The 20,511-nt window shown below is 44.8% G+C and overlaps 1 protein-coding gene across 1 annotated transcript in view; it reads left to right on the top strand.

Moving 5' to 3' along the window:
• Nucleotides 1-20,511, top strand: part of LOC128833203 (sodium channel protein type 5 subunit alpha-like) — a 101,347-nt gene that overhangs the window by 48,119 nt on the left and 32,717 nt on the right. The window contains exons 16-17 of the mRNA XM_054021227.1: nucleotides 6,795-6,941; nucleotides 10,638-10,758. Of these exons, the coding sequence (XP_053877202.1) occupies nucleotides 6,795-6,941; nucleotides 10,638-10,758 (268 nt within the window). The remainder of the gene's footprint in view (nucleotides 1-6,794; nucleotides 6,942-10,637; nucleotides 10,759-20,511) is intronic.

The following is a 20,511-nucleotide window of genomic DNA, read 5'->3' as shown; positions in this document are numbered from 1 at the left end:
CACAGGAAATTCCTGTGTTTCATAGTAGAACACAAACACTTCCAAGAGTTTTCTCCAAAAACCTAGCAGTAGTAGTGGCACATCTATGCAGACCGTGAATAATGATTTTCCCTTACCAGGATGATTGCCTTTTCAAAGGCCCAATTTAACAAGAAGCACTGGACTCAGTCCAGATGATGATTGCACAATTCAGGGATCTAGGGCTACAGATAAATGAATGAAAATCCACTCTAATCCCTGTCCAACAACTGGACTTCGTTGGGGCACATCTCGATGCCATAGAAGCCAAGGCATTTCTGCCCCTGAACAGATTCACAACTCTGACAAACCTTATCTCTGAGGTACAATTCAGCACCCAAATACCGGCTTGTACTGTCCAGCAATTGCTAGGACACATGGCAGCTACAACATTTGTGATACAACACGCAAGACTACATATGTGCTGCCTACAGGGCTGGTTGAGCTCAGTATACATACCCAGCAAGCACAGCCTACACAAGCGTCTGACAGTACCACCCCATATCTTGGACTCTACGCTGGTGGACAACACCAGAAAACGTTTGCATGGGCATCCCATTCTAACAGGAACCCCCATTAATAGTAATCATGATTGATGCTTCGCTGCTAGGCTGGGGTACCCACATGCATCAGCATATGGTTCAAGGCAAATGGTTTCTTGCCAAGACTCATCGTATCAATCTACTAGAGCTATGCATGGTCCGCAATGCCTGCAGACTTTAGTGCTGTGGAGGCCATCAAGGTTACTGTAATTGATGGAATGTTGTGATACACCAACTTTTTTTATAGAAGTCGTTTTTTTAGAAATCGTTTTTATACAGTCGATTGTGTGTGTGCCCACACAAAATGCTCTAAGTGCATTAAGTCGGCGGACTGCGTCCACAGTATCCAGGCTAGCATAGACTTCTGGAGCGTCGCACTGTGGGTAGCTATCCCGCAGTCTCTGCCGCCCATTGGAATTCTGGGTTGAGATCCCAATACCTGATGGGGCAAAAACAGTGTCGCAGGTGGTTCTGGGTACATGTCATCAGGCTCCCCCTCCCTCCGTGAAAGCAACAGCAGACAATCGTTTTGTGCCTTTTTTCCTGGGTTACCTGTGCAGATGCCATACCACGGCAAGCATGGAGCCCGCTCAGCTCACCGTCGCCATACGTCTCCTGGGTGCTGGCAGACGTGGGACTGAATTGCTACACAGCAGCAGCTCATTGCCTTTTGGCAGCAGATGGTGCATTACGACTGGTAGCCGTCGCCGTCATACTCCTGGGTTCTTGTAGAGGAGCGGACTCACCCGGCGGCACCTCCTGCTGGTCTCTTCTGGGAATTAGCTCTTCCAGTATCCTGGAGTGCCCTCTGCAGTGATCCACCTATCCTCTGGCCCCCGTGTCCCTCCCTGGACCCCGGTGCCCTTTTACCTGGGATGCTGCCCCCTAGCAGTAACCCCTCAGTCTTAGGGCCTCCCCTCCCCAGGGAACCCCCACCCACTATTCCCACCTAATCTCAGTATAAGGCTACTGCCAGTCATTGTCTAGCCCCACACCCTGGGGCAGTCTGCAGTATCAGCCTACTCACCACTGGCAAGGTTGGGTTTGGACCTGCTGCCTTGGCCTACCCCTGGGCTGCCCTCTGCAACCCCTAGTACCCCTTGGCCTTCTGCTAGGCTGCAGCCTGGGGCTTTCCAGGATGAGGCTTTCCAGGCTGGAGCTCCCCAGCTCCTCAGCCTGTCCCCAGCCCTGCTCCACTCAGGTACCCTGTCTCTAGCTCCCTGCAGCCAGGCCCTTCTCTCTCTGAATGCAGAGAGAGACCTCTGAGCTCCTGGCTCCCAGCCTTTATATACAGGCCAGCTGTGGCCTGGTTGGGGTGTGGCCCGGCTGCAGCCGCTTCCCCAATCAGCCCAGCTTTTAGAGCTGCAGCCCTCTTTCAGGGCTGGTTTCAAGCCCTTCAGGGCAGGAGCGGGTGTCCACCCCGCTACAGTGCTCTTTTAGCCGACCTCGGTGAGGTCAGTCAGGGGCGCCTGGGCAGACATGGGAGTGACTCAGCCAGGTCATTCCCTTTTTAAGTTTCATCTCCTGGAGACTTAGTCCTGCCAGCAGTCGTACTGCACCATCTTCTGGCGAGCAGCCAGGAGATGACAAGGGCTAGCAATGATAATGCAGCATCTTCTGCCGAGCACCCAGGAGATGACGAGGGCTAGCAGTCATACTGCACCGTCTGCTGCCAGTCTAAGATGTAAAAGATAGATGGAGTGGATCAAAACATGAAATAGACCCGATTTGTTTTGTATTCATTTGCTCCCTCCCTCCCTCCGTGAAATCAACGGCCTGCTAAACCCAGGGTTTTGAGTTCAATCCTTGAGGGGGCCATTCTGTGTGACAGTTGTTTGTGTTTCTTCTTGATGCAAAACCACCCTCTTTGTTGATTTTAATTCCCTGTAAGCCATGTCGTCAGTTGCCCCTCCCTCCATCAGAGCAACGGCAAACAATCGTTTCGCACCTTTTTTCAGTGCAGACGCTATAGCACTGGGATCATGAAGCCCGCCCAGATCACCGCAGCAATTATGAGCACTGTAAACACCATGCGCATTATCCTGCAGTATATGCAGAACCAGAACCTGCAAAAGCAAAACAAGGTGCGGAGGTGACGGTAGCGCAGTGACGAGAGTGATGAGGACATGGACATAGACTTCTCACAAAGTATGGGCCCCAGCAATGTGCACATCATGGTGTTAATGGAGCAGGTTCATGCTGTGGAACGCCGATTCTGGGCCCGGGAAACAAGCACAGACTGGTGGGACCGACCGCATGGTGCTGCAGGTCAGGGATGATTCCCAATGGCTGCGAAACTTTCACATGCGTAAGGGCACTTTCATGGAACTTTGTGACTTGCTTTCCCCTGCCCTGAAGCGCCCAGAATACCAAGATGAGAGCAGCCCTCACAGTTGAGAAGCGAGTGGCGATAGCCCTGTGGAAGCTTGCAACGCCAGATAGCTACCAGTCAGTCGGGCATCAATTTGAAGTGGGCAAATCTACTGTGGGGACTGCTGTGATCCAAGTAGCCAACTCAATCAAAGAGCTGCTGATATCAAGGGTAGTGACTCTGGGGAATGTGCAGGCCATAGTGGATGGTTTTGCTGCAATGGGATTCCCTAACTGTGGTGGGGCAATAGACGGAACCCATATCCCTATCTTGGCACCGGAGCACCAAGCCAGCGAGTACATAAACCGAAAGGAGTACTTTTCAATGGTGCTGCAAGCACTGGTGGATCACAAGGGATGTTTCACCAACAACAACGTGGGATGGCCGGGAAAGGTACATGACGCTCGCATCTTCAAGAACTTTGGTCTGTTTGAAAATCTGCAGGAAGGGACTTTCTTTCCAGACCAGAAAATAACCGTTGGGTATGTTGAAATGCCTATAGTTATCCTTGGGGACCCACCCTGCCCCTTAATGCCATGGCTCATGAAGCCATACACAGGCAGCCTGGATAGTAGTCAGGAGCTGTTCAACTATAGACTGAGCAAGTGCAGAATGGTGGTAGAATGTGCATTTGGATGTTTAAAAGTGGCGTGGCGCAGTTTACTGACTCGGATAGACCTCAGCAAAACCATTGGTATTACTGCTTGCTGTGCGCACCACAATATCTGTGAGAGTAAGGAGGAGACATTTATGGCGGGGTGGGAGGTTGAGGCAAATCGCCTGGCTGCTGATTAAACGCAGCCAGACACCAGGGCAGTTAGAAGAGTACAGGAGAGCGCAGTGCGCATTAGAGAAGCTTTGAAAACCAGTTTCATGACTGGCCAGGCTACCGTGTGAAACTTCTGTTTTGTTTCTCCTTGATGAACCCCACCCACCTTGGTTCACTCTACTTCCCTGTAAGCTAACCACCCTCCCCTCCCCCCTTCGATCACCGCTTGCAGAGGCAATAAAGTCATTGTTGCTTCACAGTCATGCATTCTTTATTAATTCATCACACAAATAGGGGGATAACTGCCAAGGTAGCCTGGGAGGGGTGAGAGAGGAGGGAAGCCACCAGGTGGGGTGGGGGAGGAGGGAAGGACAAGGCCACACTGCACTTTAAAACTTAAAAACTTTAAAACTTATTGAATGCCAGCCTTCTGTTGCTTGGGCAATCCTCTGGGGTGGAGTGGCTGGGTGGCCAGAGGCCCTCCCACCGCGTTCTTGGGCGTCTGGGTGAGGAGGCTATGGAACTTGGGGAGGAGGGCTGTTGGTTACACAGGGGCTGTAGCGGCAGTCTGTGCTCCTGCTGCCTTTCCTGCAGCTCAACCATACACTGGAGCATATGAGTTTGATCCTCCAGCAGCCTGAGCATTGACTTCTGCCTTCTATCAGCAAGCTGACACCATCTATCATCTTCAGCCCACCACTTACTCTCTTCAGCCCGCCACCTCTCCTCGCGTTCATATTGTGCTTTCCTGCACTCTGACATTGTCTGCCTCCACGCATTCTGCTGTGCTCTGTCAGTGTGGGAGGACAGCATGAGCTCAGAGAACATTTCATCCTGAGTGCGTTTTTTTCGCCTTCTAATCTTCACTAGCCTCTGGGAAGGAGAAACATATGCAGCTGGTGGAGGAAAAAAAAGGGAGAGGGGTAGTTAATAAGAACAATGGGTTTATAGTTTATAGAACAATAGGTACACTCTTTCATGGTAAACCTTGCTGTTAACATTACATAGCACACGTGTTTTCATTACAAGGTCGCATTTTGCCTGTTACTGAGGGAGGGCCTGCCAGTTTGGTGTGAGAGATCACTCACGCAGGGCCGCGCAACAGAACTCGGCTTGCAGGCAGCCATGGTAAGCCACAGTCTTTTGGCTTCTTTAACCTTCATAACATGTGGGAATGGTTTCAAACAGCAGCGCCCTCATTTCCCATACCAAGCGGCCGTTGGGTTGGCCATTTAAAATGGGTTGGCAATTTAAAAGGCGGGGCTGCGGTTTCCAGGTTAACGTGCAGCACAAACCCAACTAACCCCACACACACACCCAATTCTCTGGGATGATGGCTTCACCCCTCCCCCCACCGCGGGGCTAACAGCGGGGAACATTTCTGTTCAGCCACAGGCAAACAGCCCAGCAGGAACAGGCACCTCTGAATGTCGGCTTAATAAAACCACCCTATTTCAACATGAATGATATCACTCTCCTGAGGATAACACAGAGAGATAAAGAACGGATGTTGTTTGAATGCCAGCAAACACCGGGACCATACGCTGCAATGCTTTGTTCTGCAATGATTCCGACTACATGCTACTGGCCTGGCGTGGTAAATTGTCCTACCATGGAGGACGGAATAAGGCTGCCCTCCCCAGAAACCTTTTGCAAAGGCTTTGGGAGTACATCCAGGAGAGCTTTATGGAGATGTCCCTGGAGGATTTCCGCTCCATCCCCAGACACGTTAACAGACTTTTCCAGTAGCTGTATTGGCCACGAATGCCAGGGCAAATTAATCATTAAACATGCTTGCTTTTAAACCATGTCTAATATTTACAAAGGTACACTCACCAGAGGTCCCTTCGCCACCTTCAGGGTCCGGGAGCCCGCCTTGGGTGGGTTCGGGGGTTACTGGCTCCAGGTCCAGGGTAAGAAACAGATCCTGGCTGTTGGGGAAACCAGTTTCTCCGCTTCCTTGCTGTGAGCTGTCTTCAACCTCCTCCTCATCATCTTCCTCGTCCCCAAAACCCGCTTCCATGTTGCGTCCTACTCCATTGATGGCGTCAAAGCACAGGGTTGGGGTACTGGTGGCTGAACCGCCTAGAATGGCATTCAGCTCATCATAGAAGCGGCATGTTTGGGGCTGTGACCCAGAGTGGCCATTTGCTTCTCTGTTTTTTTGGTAGGCTTGCCTGAGCTCCTTAATTTTCACGCAGCACTGCTGCAAGTCCCTGTTATAGCCTCTGTCCTTCATGCCCTTGGAGATTTTTTCAAATGTTTTGGCATTTCGTTTACTGGAACGGAGTTCAGCTAGCACTGATTCGTCTCCCCATACAACGATCAGATCCCATACCTCCCGTTCGGTCCATGCTGTAGCTCTTTTGCGATTCTGGGACTCCATGGTCACCTCTGCTGATGAGCTCTGCATGGTCATCTCTGCTGATCAGCTCGCCACACTGGCCAAACAGGAAATGAAATTCAAAAGTTCACGGGACTTTTCCTGTCTACCTGGCCAGTGCATCTGAATTGAGAGCACTGTCCAGAGCGGTCACAATGGAGCACTCTGGGATAGCTCCCAGAGGCCAATACTGTCGAATTGCGTCCACACTACCCCAAATTCGATTTCAGCGCTAATCCTCTCATCGGGGGTGGAGTAAAGAAATCGATTTTAAGAGCCCTTTAAGTCGAAAAAAAGGGCTTCTTCGTGTGGACGGGTGCAAGGTTAAATCGAGGTAACGCTGCTAAATTCGACCTAAACTCGTAGTGTAGACCAGGCCTAAGACTCTAAAATGTTCCCCTTCTGGTCCTGAAGGCTGCTACATATTTATACTGAGTTCCTCACTAAGTCCAGATGCAAAGATTCCCATTGACATCAGTATGCTTTGGATCAGGCCTGGCTAAACTGTGGGTTCCATAATTTATTTTAGGTCACCGATGAAAACTTTCCCCCCCTTTGTTTCTTTCTGTAAAAATATAGATACTGAAAATGAGCAGTTTAAGGTGCTTTGTGTTCCATTTGGAAAGTTCTACTTTAAAATTATGTGTGCCATCCTTCTGCCACCAAAAAGAAGAGAGAAAATAAAATAAACACATCTCAAATTATCTTCAGCAGGAAAACCACCTGAGACAGAGGGGAGAGCAATGTAAGAGACCTGGAGCTTGGTGTAAAGGATCTGAGATTTCCTCTAAAGACTTAAGTGAGTTTAACATAGATAAACAGTGGAAGGCTGGATCATCATCTCTACTACAAAAAGAGGTAACACTGTGTTCATATCTGACATGGAATCACCAACATTAGTTGATTTCTTTTATATCGGTTTCATTTTTTCAGAATCCTATAAAGATCATTAATCAAGAAATAAATTTGTACTTTAAATTTTGTATTTATTACCCTATTTTGTGTTAATGCACAAGAACTCTCTAATTTACTAGTCATAGAATCATAGAAGATTAGAGTTGGAAGAGACCTCAGGAGGTCATCTAGTCCAATCCCCTGCTCAAAGCAGGACCAATCCCTGCCAGGGCTTTGTCAAGCCAGGCCTTAAAAACCTCCTAAGGATGGAGATTCCACCACCTCCCTAGTGTTTCACCTCCTTCCTAGTGAAATAGATTTTCCTACTATCCAACCTAGACCTCCCCCACTGCAACTTGAGACCATTGCTCCTTGTTCTGTCATCTGCCATCACTGAGAAGAAGCCTAGATTCATCCTCTTTGGAACCCCTCCCCCCTCTTCAGATAGTTGAAAGCTGCTATCAAATCCCCCCTCACTCTTCTTTTCTGCAGACTAAATAAGCCCAGGTCCTTCAGCCTCTCCTTATAAGTTATGTGCCCCAGTCTCCTAATCATTTTCGTTGCCCTCTGCTGGACTCTCTCCAATTTGTCCACATCCTTTCTGTAGTGGGGGGCCCAAAACTGGATGCAGTACTCCAGATTTGGGCTCACAAGTGCAGGACTCTGCAGTTGTCCTGGTTGAACCTCATCAGATTTTTTTTGGCACAGTCCTCCAATTTGTCTAGGTCACTCTGGACCCTATCCATATCCTCCAGCATATCAACCTCTCCCTCCAGCTTAGTGTCATCCACAGACTTGCTGAGGGTGCAATCCATTGTATCATCCAGATCATTAATGAAGAGTTGAACAAAATTGGCCTCAGAACCAACCCATGGGGCACTCCGTTTGATACCGGCTACCAACTAGACCGAGCCATTGATCACTACCTATTGAGCCCGAAGATCTAGCCAGCTTTCTATCCACTTTATAGTCCATTAACCCAATCCATACTTCTTTAAGTTGCTGGCAAGAATACTGTGGGAGACCATATCAAAAGCTTTGCTAAAGTCAAGGTATGTCATGTCCACTGCTTTCCCCATATCCACAGAGCCTTCTCATCATAGAAGGCAATCAGGTTTGTCAGGCATGACTTGCCCTTGGTGAATCCATGTTGACTGTTCCTGATCACCTTCCTCTCCTCCAAGTGCTTCAAAATGGATTTCTTGAGGATCTGGTCCATGATTTTTCTGGGGACTGAGGTGAGGCTGACCGGTCTGTAGTTCCCTGGATTCTCCTTCTTCCCTTTTTTAAAGATGGGCACTATATTTGCCTTTTTCCAATCGTCCGAGACCTCCCCCAATCACCACGAGTTTTCAGAGATAATGGCCAATGGCTCTGCAATCACATCAGCCAACTCATCTGCACTCTCGGATGCATTGTATCTGGCCCCATGCACTTGTGCCTGTCCAGCTTTTCTAAATGGTCCTTAACCTGTTCTTTCACCACTGAGGGCTGCTCACCTCCACCCCCATACCATGCTGCCCAGTGCAGCAGTCTGGGAGCTGATGTTGTCTGTGAAGACCAAGGCAAAAAAAGCATTGAGTACTTCAGCTTTTTCCATATCATCTGTCACTAGGTTGCCTCCCTCATTCAGTAAAGGTCCCACACTTTCCCTGACCACCTTCTTGTTGCTAACATACCTGTAGAAACCCTTTTTGTTACCCTTTGCATCCCTTGCTAGCTGCAATTCCAGTTGTGTTATGAGAGTCCCCAGATATCTTAGCCACATAGGTGTTCACAATTGCATCATAACATCACTAATAAATTTAGCTGCATTCGTTGTATTTAGCTTGAAGTATTCTGTCTCACTGGTGAAGGATAAAGTGGATTTCAGTGAATGGAAATGGCACAATGCTGTATTTCTAAATATTGATATAAAACATTAATAAGAAGAGAAATAGTCCTGAGTTACTGAAACAATGTGAAATCATTATATTCAAAAAGATCACTATAAAATTAACATTGCCTACTGTATTTTTCTTGAAATCTGAATTATTGAAATAAAAAGGTGTTAAAAGATTATCCCAGAAAATTCTGGTGTGTCCAGTGTGTTCTTTCTATTTGAATTGGAAGAACTTCAAGTGAATGCTGTATATGTAATCATGAGTATTCTGCTTTGAAAATTGCTCCTTCGGTCAGAGAAAGGAAACATACTATGTGGCCTGTGAGACCAATCAAAACAGCTCAGATTTCAAACACAGAATATTTTAAATGAATTGCTCACAAATAAACTAAAGTCCAATGATTATTCACAGAAATATTTTGGAGAGTAATTTTGAACAATGAATATATACAATTTGGAAACAGTAAAAATAATTGAATAAATTATTAGTTATGAGTTATTCACACATCTCTAGTGGTGTGATATCCTAAATATACTGAAATAGGATGGAAGTCTATACCAGTTGTGATGGGGGCAAGGCCAGATGGCTACAGTAAAGTAGTGAGGAACAGGTATGCTACCACCAGACTAAACAAATCCCTGGTACCATGGTAACCAAATGGCAGTTGCTCCAGGTTAATCAAGACACTTGGGGCCAATTAAGATCCTTCTAGAAGGCAGTGGAGATAGCTAGATTGATTGGGACACCTGAAGCCAATCAAGGGCTGGCAGGAACTAGTTAAAAGCCCCCCAGTTAGTGTGGTGTGGGTGTCAGGAGCTATAGGAGGGAGCTGTGCTGTTGGAGGAATGAAGTAGTATGAATCCATATCAGGTGCAAGGAAGGAGACCCTGAAGTAATTGTGAAGAAGATATTGAGTGGGGGCTGCTGTGGGGAAGTAGCCCAGGGAATTGTACATGTCCTATTTCCAAAAAGTCAGCTTCCATAGCTGCTAATTTTAGGGTCTCTGGGCTTGAGCCCGGAGTAGAGGGCGGGCCTGGGCTCCCCCCTCCCCTCCCTGATTAATCACTGATACTGGGAGACAATAGAGACTGTGCCAGGGAGGGTTGTTTCTCTTCACCTCCCTTGCTGGCTACTGATGAAAATGGCTCAGTAGACTGTGACCTATGTGGAGGGTCACAGTGAGCCTCTGAAGTTAGCAAAATCTGTCAGGAAACGCAGGACCCACCGAGCCAAGGACAGAACTTTGTCACACAGTAAAGAATACATGATATGATTACATATTCTATTTCATGTAAACTGCCATAGGCATTTCATAGGTTCATTCTGAACAGAAAGTTTTAGAGCTCTACAAAGTAGTCCTTTGATGAAATTATATTTTCATGTTATGTTTTGTCCTCTGTTTTAATTGTTTTCAGCCCTAGCTAGTAGAGTGTTTTAAAGCCTATCCATGTTTGAAAACCACATGTACTTAAATGCAGAAGAATTGGAATCATTCCCATTTGTGAGCTTTAGTACACTGATTAATCTGGTTCCTTTAAATATAACTTTGACTTCTGTTTGAATTGATGTGGAGATATTTTAGGGATCACATACACTGTAAAGCAGGAGGCCATTCCAGGACTGCCATGTTATTAATAAGTACTGTACCCAACTAAGTTTTATTTTTTTAATATTTCCCTTAATTACAACTGTTCACCAATGTACTTATTCAGTTTATTTTAAAGCACAATGACTGCATTAAGGGAAAACTGATGCATTGTCTTTTCTCGTGTAGCAGCTTGATGACATCAGCTGTTCTGAAGGCAGCACAGTGGATCTGACAAATCCTGAGGAGCTTCTGAAACAGATTCCTGAGCTGGCTGAATACTTAAAGAAACCTGATAACTGTTTTCCAGACGGTAAGGATCTGCTGATTTCAGTATGACTAGGAAGTAAGACGAACAGCCCACAGTAACCTGTTCTCCTAGCTAATGCTGAGACACTCATGCACTCAACACCAAGGAACTCTGTCTATTTGCAGAGTATTTAATGCTAAAAATACTTTAATAATACATAATTACGTAGTACTTGTGTAGCACTTTTCATCCATAGATCTTAGTAATAGTGAAAACATACGAGAAATAGGCAGAGAGAACTTGTTAGTGTTTGGTTGAATTTCTCTAGGATGGTAAGCCTGGAGGCCCACTTTAAATTGCTGTATAGCTTTTAGCTTTACAAGTTTATTTCATGCCAATATTTGTGCTCAATGTGTTTTTAAATTTTCAAAGCTGGCTCCTTCTAGCGAAAACTATCCATAACAAGATTATTGTGGTTGGCGCTAGAGGAAAAGTTAAATTTATTAACAGTTCCTTCCAACCCTTATATCAATTATTACTCTGAACAAAGGATAGTCTCCCTCTGTCTGTAATAGATGTAATGGTGTACATCTGTAATGGTGTACAGTTGGATTAATTTCCTTCTAGGTTACAATTCCATATAACTATAAAGGAATAGAGTTCCTGGATAATTAACTCTTTGATTTTAGAAAGCCTGACAGTATTCAGATCCCTTTTCCACAGCGTTCTCGCTCCTTGTCACTTGCATTAGCTGACATGCTGTTTTTTCCTACTGGCTGGGGAGCACTATCATAGGGTGTCTAGACATCCAGATAGGGAGAATCAGAGGAGACAACCAGCTATAGCACAAGACCATTCCCATCTATCTCCTCAGCAAAAGGAGTTTATTGAAGAGCAAGAGATGGGACCAGATGAGGAAACACCACCAGCAGCAAATATATCTTACTCTTCGTCTAATGAGACAAGAATGCCTTCTCCTCCTGCCTTTTGAGATGACTTCAGACATTTCAAGAGAGTAGCTGAGATTTTACAAATTTCATTGGAGGAGGTTCAGGAAACCCACCATCTGGTAATTATACTCCACACCATTCCCTAAGGCAAAGTAATTCCACCAATAAGTGAAGCCTTTCTTGAACCACCTAAAACATCCCCCAGCGACTGCACCTCCAATCTGCAAGAGTGCAGACAAAAAATGTTGTCTGTGAAAGAGACAGAATACCTATTTACACACCCAACGCTGAATTCGTTGGTGATGAACGCTCTGAATGAGCTAAATAAGCAACACCACTCCAAGACTATCTCATGCCAGGACCAGAAATGTTTGAATTTATTAGGCTGAAAGAGTTATTTTTTTGGCTTCTCTGCAATTTAGAGTGGCAAATTATCAAGCTCTCATTGCTAAATACAATTATCTCAACAATAATAATTGACATCTGTTATTGAATATTTTAGTAACAAAAAGGAGAGTTTTAGGCAATTATTGTGGAGGGTCAGCTTATTTCCAAAGCATCACTGCAAGCTTAATTGGATGTGGCAGTTACAGTGTCCTGCTGTATGGGAACAGCACTAGTGATAAACTGGGCATTGCGGCTGCAATCCTAAAAGAGGTCCAGAATACTGTGTAGAATATCTCATTTGATGGAACAAAACTGCTTAGTGATACCATGGACAAACCTCTGCACTTGCAGGAGTCAGGAAAGGATTTCTCCTTATTATGTTAGTTTATCTCCTCCCTCTGAAGCATCAGGGATGGCCACGGCTGAAGATGGGACATTGGAAAGGGAGCGCCAAGACTCTGAGGTTGCACTGAGCACTCTCTCTCTCAGGTGTGTGCCTGGTGGATTCTTGCTGACATGCCCAGGGTCTAATTGATTGCCATACATGGAGTCTGGAAGGAATTTTCCTCCAGGTCAGATTGGCAGTGACCGTGGGGTTTTTTAACCTTCCTCTGCAATGGGGTGTAATGGTAATTTGCCTGCATTAATTGGGTATATCTCAGTTAATCATTTCCCTTCCATTGCAGGGGCCTTAGGCATTGGTGCACCTTGGTGCCTCCTATTTTCTGCCTGTGGCACATAATAGTTTAGTCTCCTTTTGGCAGTAATACTTTGGTATAATTTCTGTTGTTACATTGTGGGCACTGGGTGGTGTTGATGGCCTGTGATATACGGGAACTCAGACTAGGTAACCTGATGGGTCCCTTTGGCCTCAAACCATGACTGTGACATTCTTTTTTGAGGGCAATGCTTCCTTCACTCAAAATTTATACTCCTGCTAACAAAAGAAAATATAGCAGGCCACAGACATACCAAATCTCATCCAGTTCAATTTCCAACCTATCACAGGGCATTGTAGCCACCTAGAAAGAGATCTAAGTTCCAGAAGAATAGACCTTCCACCTCTGCAACTGCAACACAGTCTTCCACATCCGGCAAGCACTCATTTTGTATGCAGTGTTGTTGTAGCTGTGTCAGTCCCAGGATAATAGAGAGACAAAATGGGTGAGGTAATATCTTTTTTTGTACTAACTTCTGCTGGTGATTGAGATGAGCTTTCAAGCTACATACAGCTCTTCCTCAGGCAGTTGGTGACCCGAGGAAGAGCTCTGTGTAGCTTGAAAATTTGTCTCTCTCACCAGCAGAAATTGGTCCAATAAAAGATATTACCTCACCTCACATTGGTTGAGAGCTGTGAACCACTTCACTGTTTGGATTTACAGCTGCATTACCCTTCTACTTCACTCTTCCCGCCATTTGGAGGCCATCTTTCCCTTTACAAAGACTCATGGGAAAGTTTATATCAGACAAATGGGCATTAGAAGTGATAATCCATTCCTCCACCTCACCCACTTTTCTTGTCCCTTTTCAGGGACCCCCCTCACAAGAAGCTTTTTAAGAAAGGAGGTAGAATCTCTTCTATAACTAGAAGATCTAGAACCAGTTCTATTCCCCTATGTGGGAAGGGTTTTTTTACTCAAAATACTTCTTAGTGTCCAAGAAGGTAGGGTGGAGACCTATTTTGGATCTCAGAATATTGAATACCTTCATCGAGACACAGAGATTCAGGATGGTTACCTATGCAGCAACAATAACAGTAGATCCAAGGGACTGGTTTGCAGACCTTGACCTCCAGAATGAATATTTTCTTATAGCAAAGTGATTGACCATGATCACTTTCAGCATTGTGTACTTCCATTTGGCTTTTTGATTGTCCCCAAGGTTTTCATGGAAGTTCTATCAGTAATAGCAGCCTACCTAAGATATTTAGGAGTTCAAGTCTCCCTTTACCTAGATGACTGGCTCCTCAAGGTTGATCTTATGACAAAGTACAGTCAGCAATAAACAAGGCAATAACCTTATTCGAGACTCTAGGGTTAAAACTCAACAAAGGAGAGTCGACTTTGATATCCATTCAGCTCATTGAGTTTATAAGAACCAACTTGGACTCCAAAACTGCCAGAGGTTACTTATCAGGGGACAGGTTTGATACAAAGTCAAGCCTCATTTTCCAACTGCACTTGAGTCCACACAAAACAGCAAGTACATGTTGAGTTGTTATGGCTATATGTACATTTGTAACACCTCATGCCACTTTGCATCTTCAATGCCTTAAAACATTGTTAAAGAGTGCTAATATACCCAAAACCACAGTCTAAACAGTGAGTTTCTTAGAGGGTTCTTGACTTGCTCAGTTGGTGGAAGGATCCAAAAAAGGTGTGCATTGGAGTACCTTTTATTCTTTCCCACTCACCTTACCCATGCAGACTATAGTGACAAATGCCTTTGTAATATTCTGGGGTGCTCATCTTCTGGATCATGTGATCAGAATCATGACAGATGACAAGGTGACCATAGTTTACTTATCAGAGGGGTAGCCGTGTTAGTCTGAATCTGTAAAAAGCAACAGAGGGTCCTGTGGCACCTTTAAGACAAACAGAAGTATTGGGAGCATAAGCTTTCGTGGGTAAGAACCTCACTTCTTCAGATGCAAGAAGAAGTGAGGTTCTTACCCACGAAAGCTTATGCTCCCAATACTTCTGTTAGTCTTAAAGGTGCCACAGGACCCTCTGTTGCTTTTGATGATTTATGTAACCTATAAATGAGCAATGAGATCTTTCTCCCTATGTACAGAAGCAGGGAAGCTAGACAATTGGTGCATAAGCCATTTTGTCTGTATACTTACTGGGTCTGCAGAACACTACAGCAGACAAAGTAGACATTTCCTGTGGGATCACGAATAGGAGCTGAACCATTCAGTGTTTTACAGAAAATTTACTAGCTGGGTACTGTTTTAGGGGAAGTCTAGGTCACAGTTTTGTAGAGGATGAATTCCTCATAACATGGTGTGGGAGTTTGGCTTATACCTATTCTCCCATTCGGTGTTGCTTTTGAAGGTACTGAAAAAGATAAAGAAAGAAAAGGTGAGAGTCATTCTTATAGCACCAGCATGTCCAAGACAAATATAGTTCCCAGACCTTATTAATGTCTTAACTGTCACTTTATTTGCCATTGATGCCCAAATTGCTGACTCAGGACTCTCCATTCCAGTCTTAGAATCATAGATTAGGGTTGGAAGAGACCTCAAGAGGTCATCTAGTCCAACCCCCTGCTCAAAGAACGATTAATCCCCAACCAAATTCCCAAATGGCTCCCTCAAGGATTGGGCTCATAACCCTGGAATTAGCAGGCCAATGCTCAAACCACTGAGCTATCCTTCCCCCACCCCTATCTGATCCATCTCAAAATATGTTTGCTAAGCATAGAGATGAACTGTACTGCAGAATTGCAAAACATTGGTGAACAGCAGAAAACCATCCACAAAGAAATCTTACCTTGAGAAATGGAAGAGGTTTCAGTCTCGGTGTATATGTGGCAGCTTTTCTCCTTCCAATTCTGAATTACCACATTTATTATATTACCTTTGGAGCTTAAAGATCTTTTAAATCCAGTGATCACCTAGTCTGATTTCCTATGTAACACAGGCAGTAGAACATCCCCAAAATAATTCCTTGAGCACATCTTTTAGAAAAAAACAATTTTGATTTAAAAATTGTCAATGATCAAGAATCCACCATGATCCTTGATAAATTGTTTCAATGGTTAAGTACTCTCACTGTTCAAAATTTACATGTTATTTCCAGTCTCAAATTGTCTAGTTTCAAATTCCAGCCATTGGATCATGTTATACTGTTTTCTGCTAGATAGAAGAGCCCATTATTAAATATTTGTTCTCATGTAGATACATATACACTCTAATCAGGTCACCCCTTAACCTTCTCTTTGTTATGCTAAATCAGGGGTTCTCAACCTATTTATCATTGTAAGCTGCATATGCGGCCCACAAAGTTTTACCTGGGCCACAGGTTGAGAACCACAATGCCCCTCACCTAACCCCCCCCCCTCCCCCGCACATACACAAACCCCTATGCTCAGAGCCCTCCATGACTACAAGGAGTCAAGGGTCCACCAAAGTCTGAGTGAGGTGTCAAGACAAGGGTTGAAGCTGGAGTCAGAGTGAGGGAGTCAAGCCAGGGTCGAGCCGGAGATAGAGTAAAGGGTAGGGCAGAGGATCAGGGACCTAGAGCAAGGAAGGAACACAGGAACTGGGGGTGTTGGAGGCCCAGCTCAGCTGTGCGCTAAAGGCCATGGGCTCCAGGATGCTGGTTGCCCTGCCATGTGGCAAGCTCCGGGCTCCCAGCAGCCCTTCCGTGGAGCAGGGACCTAGAGCAAGGAAGGAACACAGGAACTGGGTGTGTTGGAGGATCTGGAATAAGGAGGGCAGGAACCCTGACCAGGCTGGAAGGAAGGGCTCAGGAATCAGCTGAATAGGCAGGGTCCAAAGTGGCAGCCAGCAAGGGATTCACCTGTGACGGGTTGGATCACAGAAACCCCCTTGGGAGCTGCCACCCGATGTGCAAAGACTACCCCTGCTTCTGTTTTCCCTGCCAGCTCAGGACTCCAGCACCCTGTCTTGCTGAGCCAGACACTCCCGTCTGGCTCCAGAAACAGATCCAGGGCCTGAATCACTTATCCCAAAGCTGCAAGTTTACCTGAAAACAGCTCACAGTAGTGTGCTTGTCCTTAGCACTCAGATGCCCAACTCCCAATGGGGTCTAAACCCAGATAAATCCGTTTTACCCTGCATAAAGCTTATGCAGGGCAAACTCATAAATTGTTCGCCCTCTATAACACTGATAGAGAGATATGCACAGTTGTTTGCTCCCCCAGGTGTTAATACATACTCTGAGTAAATTACTAAATAAAAAGTGATTTTATTAAATACAGACAGTAGGATTTAAGTGGTTCCAAGTAGTAACAGACAGAAGAAAGTAAGTCACAAGCAAAATAAAATAAAATGCGCAAATCTATGCCTAATCAAACTGAATACAGATAATCTCACCCTCAGAGATGCTTCAGTAAGTTTTTTCTCAGACTGGACACCTTCCAGGCCTGGGCACAATTCTTTCCCCTGGTACAGCTCTTGTTGCAGCTCAGGTGGTAGCTAGGGGATTCTTCATGATGGCTCCTCTCCCTCTCTGTTCTCTTCCACCCCTTTATATATCTTTTGCATAAGGCGGGAACCCTTTGTCCCTCTGGGTTTCCATCCCCCCTCACTGGAAAAGCACCAGGTTAAAAATGGATTCCAGTTCAGGTGACATGATCACATGTCACTGCAAGACTTCATTACTCACTTGCCAGCACACACATATACAGGAAGACTCACAGGTAAATACGGCCATCTGCAGACAATGGGAGTCATCAAGATTCCAAACCATCCTTAATGGCCCACACTTTACATAATTACAATAGGCCCTCAGAGTTATGTTTTATATTTCTAGTTTTAGATACTAGAGTGGTACATTTCTACAAATAGGATGATCACACTCAGTAGATTATGAGCTTTGTAATGATACCTTACAAGAGACCTTTTGCACGAAGCATATCCCAGTTACATTACATTCACTTATATTTTTATCTTATATTTTTATAAAACCATATAGACTGCACAACGCCACATCACCTACTAGCTCAGACAACGTCCTGGCTTAAGTAGTGCGTCTGAGCCAATTGGTGGGGCTGGATGTTTTTCCAGTCAGGAGCTTCATGGGTGGAGCCCTTGCTGAGCACTGGGTGGTGGCTGTGGTCTGAGCACTACCTGGGGACCTATGGGCCTGGGTTCAAGATCCATGATTTCCTCACAAAGTACTCTCTGCTACTTCAAAGGGCTAGCAGAACAAAACTAAGAAATGTTTAATAGATAATAAGACAGTGAAGGAGCTTTGGGCAGAGAGGATTCTGACTCAGACCGTGCAGCAATGAGAAGGAACTGGAGAAGCGGTAGGTGTGCACCTCCCATTATACCATGGTACTGAGCAAGAGGAGTTCCAGAGCACAGGAATAAACTCACAAGATTTTCCTGTTTCAGGCACATTAGGTGGAATACACATAGGGACCAGTACTCAAAGAAGAATCAGCACTTCAGTTGATTTTACTATTTAGAAAAATGGAGGATGAATAAGTACAAACAAGTTTGAGTAATGTGCTGATATGGAAAGAAACTTTTCCTGATATTCATCCTCCATTTTCCACTCTGCCATTAAATTATTCTCTAGGGTATCTGCTATAAAATCAAACAGTAGAGTGAGTGTGTGCGTGTGTGTGTATATGTGTGTTTATAATTTTTAATTTGACTCTTTCTCTCTTCCCAACAACCTTTGTATGCAGCTTTGTCTGTTTAGGCCCCAATCCTGCAAACACTTACACACATACTTAACTGTAAGCAGGTGAGTAGACTTCCAGTGGGCTACTCACCTTCTTCCAGTTAAGATCATGCATAAGCTTGAAATAGTTTATGATCCTACAACAAATATTTAATCCATATGATCTCATATCCCATGGCATTTAAATTCATATTCTAAGTAGGATTTTGTGTGGTACTATACTTTAGCATTCTTTGTAATTACGTTATGCATGATGGATTGTTGTGGATTTTATGTAATTCCACTGGAATTTAGCATGGACTAGTTCTGTATCCCCTCTATCTAGACAATTTCAGTTTAAAAACAGGAAAATTATTACAAACCAGATCCTCAGGTCTAGCCAAGTTACTCTCAGCGTAGAACCCAAGGTGGGGAAAGAAAAGGTGACTATCCTCACGGTAGCCGGAGCCAGTTCTGCCCCAACATAAATTAGAGCAGTCTCTACCTTGTTCTGACCTGTAGGCTTCTCTAATCTCTGCCCACAGCAATGGCCTCCAATGAGCCGTTCTGCTGTCTGGAGATTACTGGAGTGCAAAGCACTTCTAATCCCGGTACATGCCTGTCAGGGTTCCCTCCCCACTCTGAACTTTAGGGTACAGACGTGGGGACCCGCATGAAGATCCCCTAAGCTTATTTCGACCAGTTTAGGTTAAAAACTCCCCTATTCCTTGGATTAAGTAACGCTGCCACCACCAAGTGATTTAAACAAACATTTAGGGAGGGCCACTTTGAGCCCTACCTTCCCCAAATATCCCCCCAAGCCTCTACACCCCCTTTCCTGGGGAGGCTTGAGAATAATATCCTCACAAATTGGTACAGGTGAACACAGACCCAAACCCTTGGATATTAAAACAATGAAAAAACAATCAGGTTCTTAAAAGAAGAATTTTAATTAAAGAAAAGGTAAAAGAATTACCTTTGCAAAATCGGGATGGTAAGTACTTTACAGAATAACAAAAGACTCAAGAACATAGAGGATCTCCCCTCTAGGCAAAACCTTAAAGTTACAAATCCAGAGACAAAACCTCCCTCTAGACAAGGAAAATCACAAGCCAAAATAAAAGTACGCTAACGCATTTCCTTATTATTACTTACTAATTCTAATTGAGTTGGATTGCTTGCCTTCTTGATCTGTCTCCGGCAAGCACACAGAACAGACAGACCAAGAACAGACACAACAAAAGCTTTTCCCCCTCCCCAGATTTGAAAGTATCTTGTCCTCTTTTGGTCAGGTGCCAGCTAGGTTACCTGAGCTTCTTAACCCTTTACAGGTAAAAGGATTTTGTGCCTCTGGCCAGGAGGGATTTTATAGTACTGTATACAGAAAGGTGGTTACCCTTCCCTTTATATTTATGACAATGCCTCATGAGATCGGGAAGGATGAGCTGGTGCAGAGCTGGCTATGTCACTTCTACAGGAGACAGGGATTCCTCTAATCTGGGGAACCTCCAGCTTCCCTGTCAGAGATTGACCCAAAGGGACCTGACTGGGGCCAAGGATCTGGCCATATATTTTCATAGCCAGAAGAAAGTATAAATTCCCATTTAAAGCAGCATTGGGAAGTAGGAACGTTTCCAAATATATCAGACTAGCACATCAAACTATTTACTTTGTGTAAATATTGTATTCTCTTTTTTGTTTTCAGTTTTTCCAGGATATCATTATCCTTGTGCATTCTACTGCAACCGTTTCCATTACAAGCAATTCAGCTATATTACAGTCAATTAACATTAATTTACAGTCTAAATCACAAGCATAACACCACAATACTATTAGCTTTATTTGTCTCCACCCTGAAGCTACAGTATGAATCTGTTGTCAAAAAAACACAGTAATTTTAGTAGGAGGAGATACCATTAACCTGCCTCATTATGGATTTTTGGTCAAAACTCAGGAATGGAAGAGATGGGGAGTCAGAAGCAGTTGGAAGGGAAATAAAGATAGGGTACTTACTGTGTACGGTATCTGGAGTTTTTCAGGATGTTTTTTTCCTCTGGGTGCTCCGCCATAGGTATGCATGTGCCTCAGATTGAGAGATTTTTGGTAGCAGTCTGTTC

Source organism: Malaclemys terrapin, chromosome 2, assembly GCF_027887155.1.
Source record: "Malaclemys terrapin pileata isolate rMalTer1 chromosome 2, rMalTer1.hap1, whole genome shotgun sequence".
Lineage (NCBI taxonomy): Eukaryota > Metazoa > Chordata > Testudines > Emydidae > Malaclemys > Malaclemys terrapin.
Note: the sequence above shows the minus strand (reverse complement) of the source record. Positions and strands in the feature narration are given on the sequence as shown.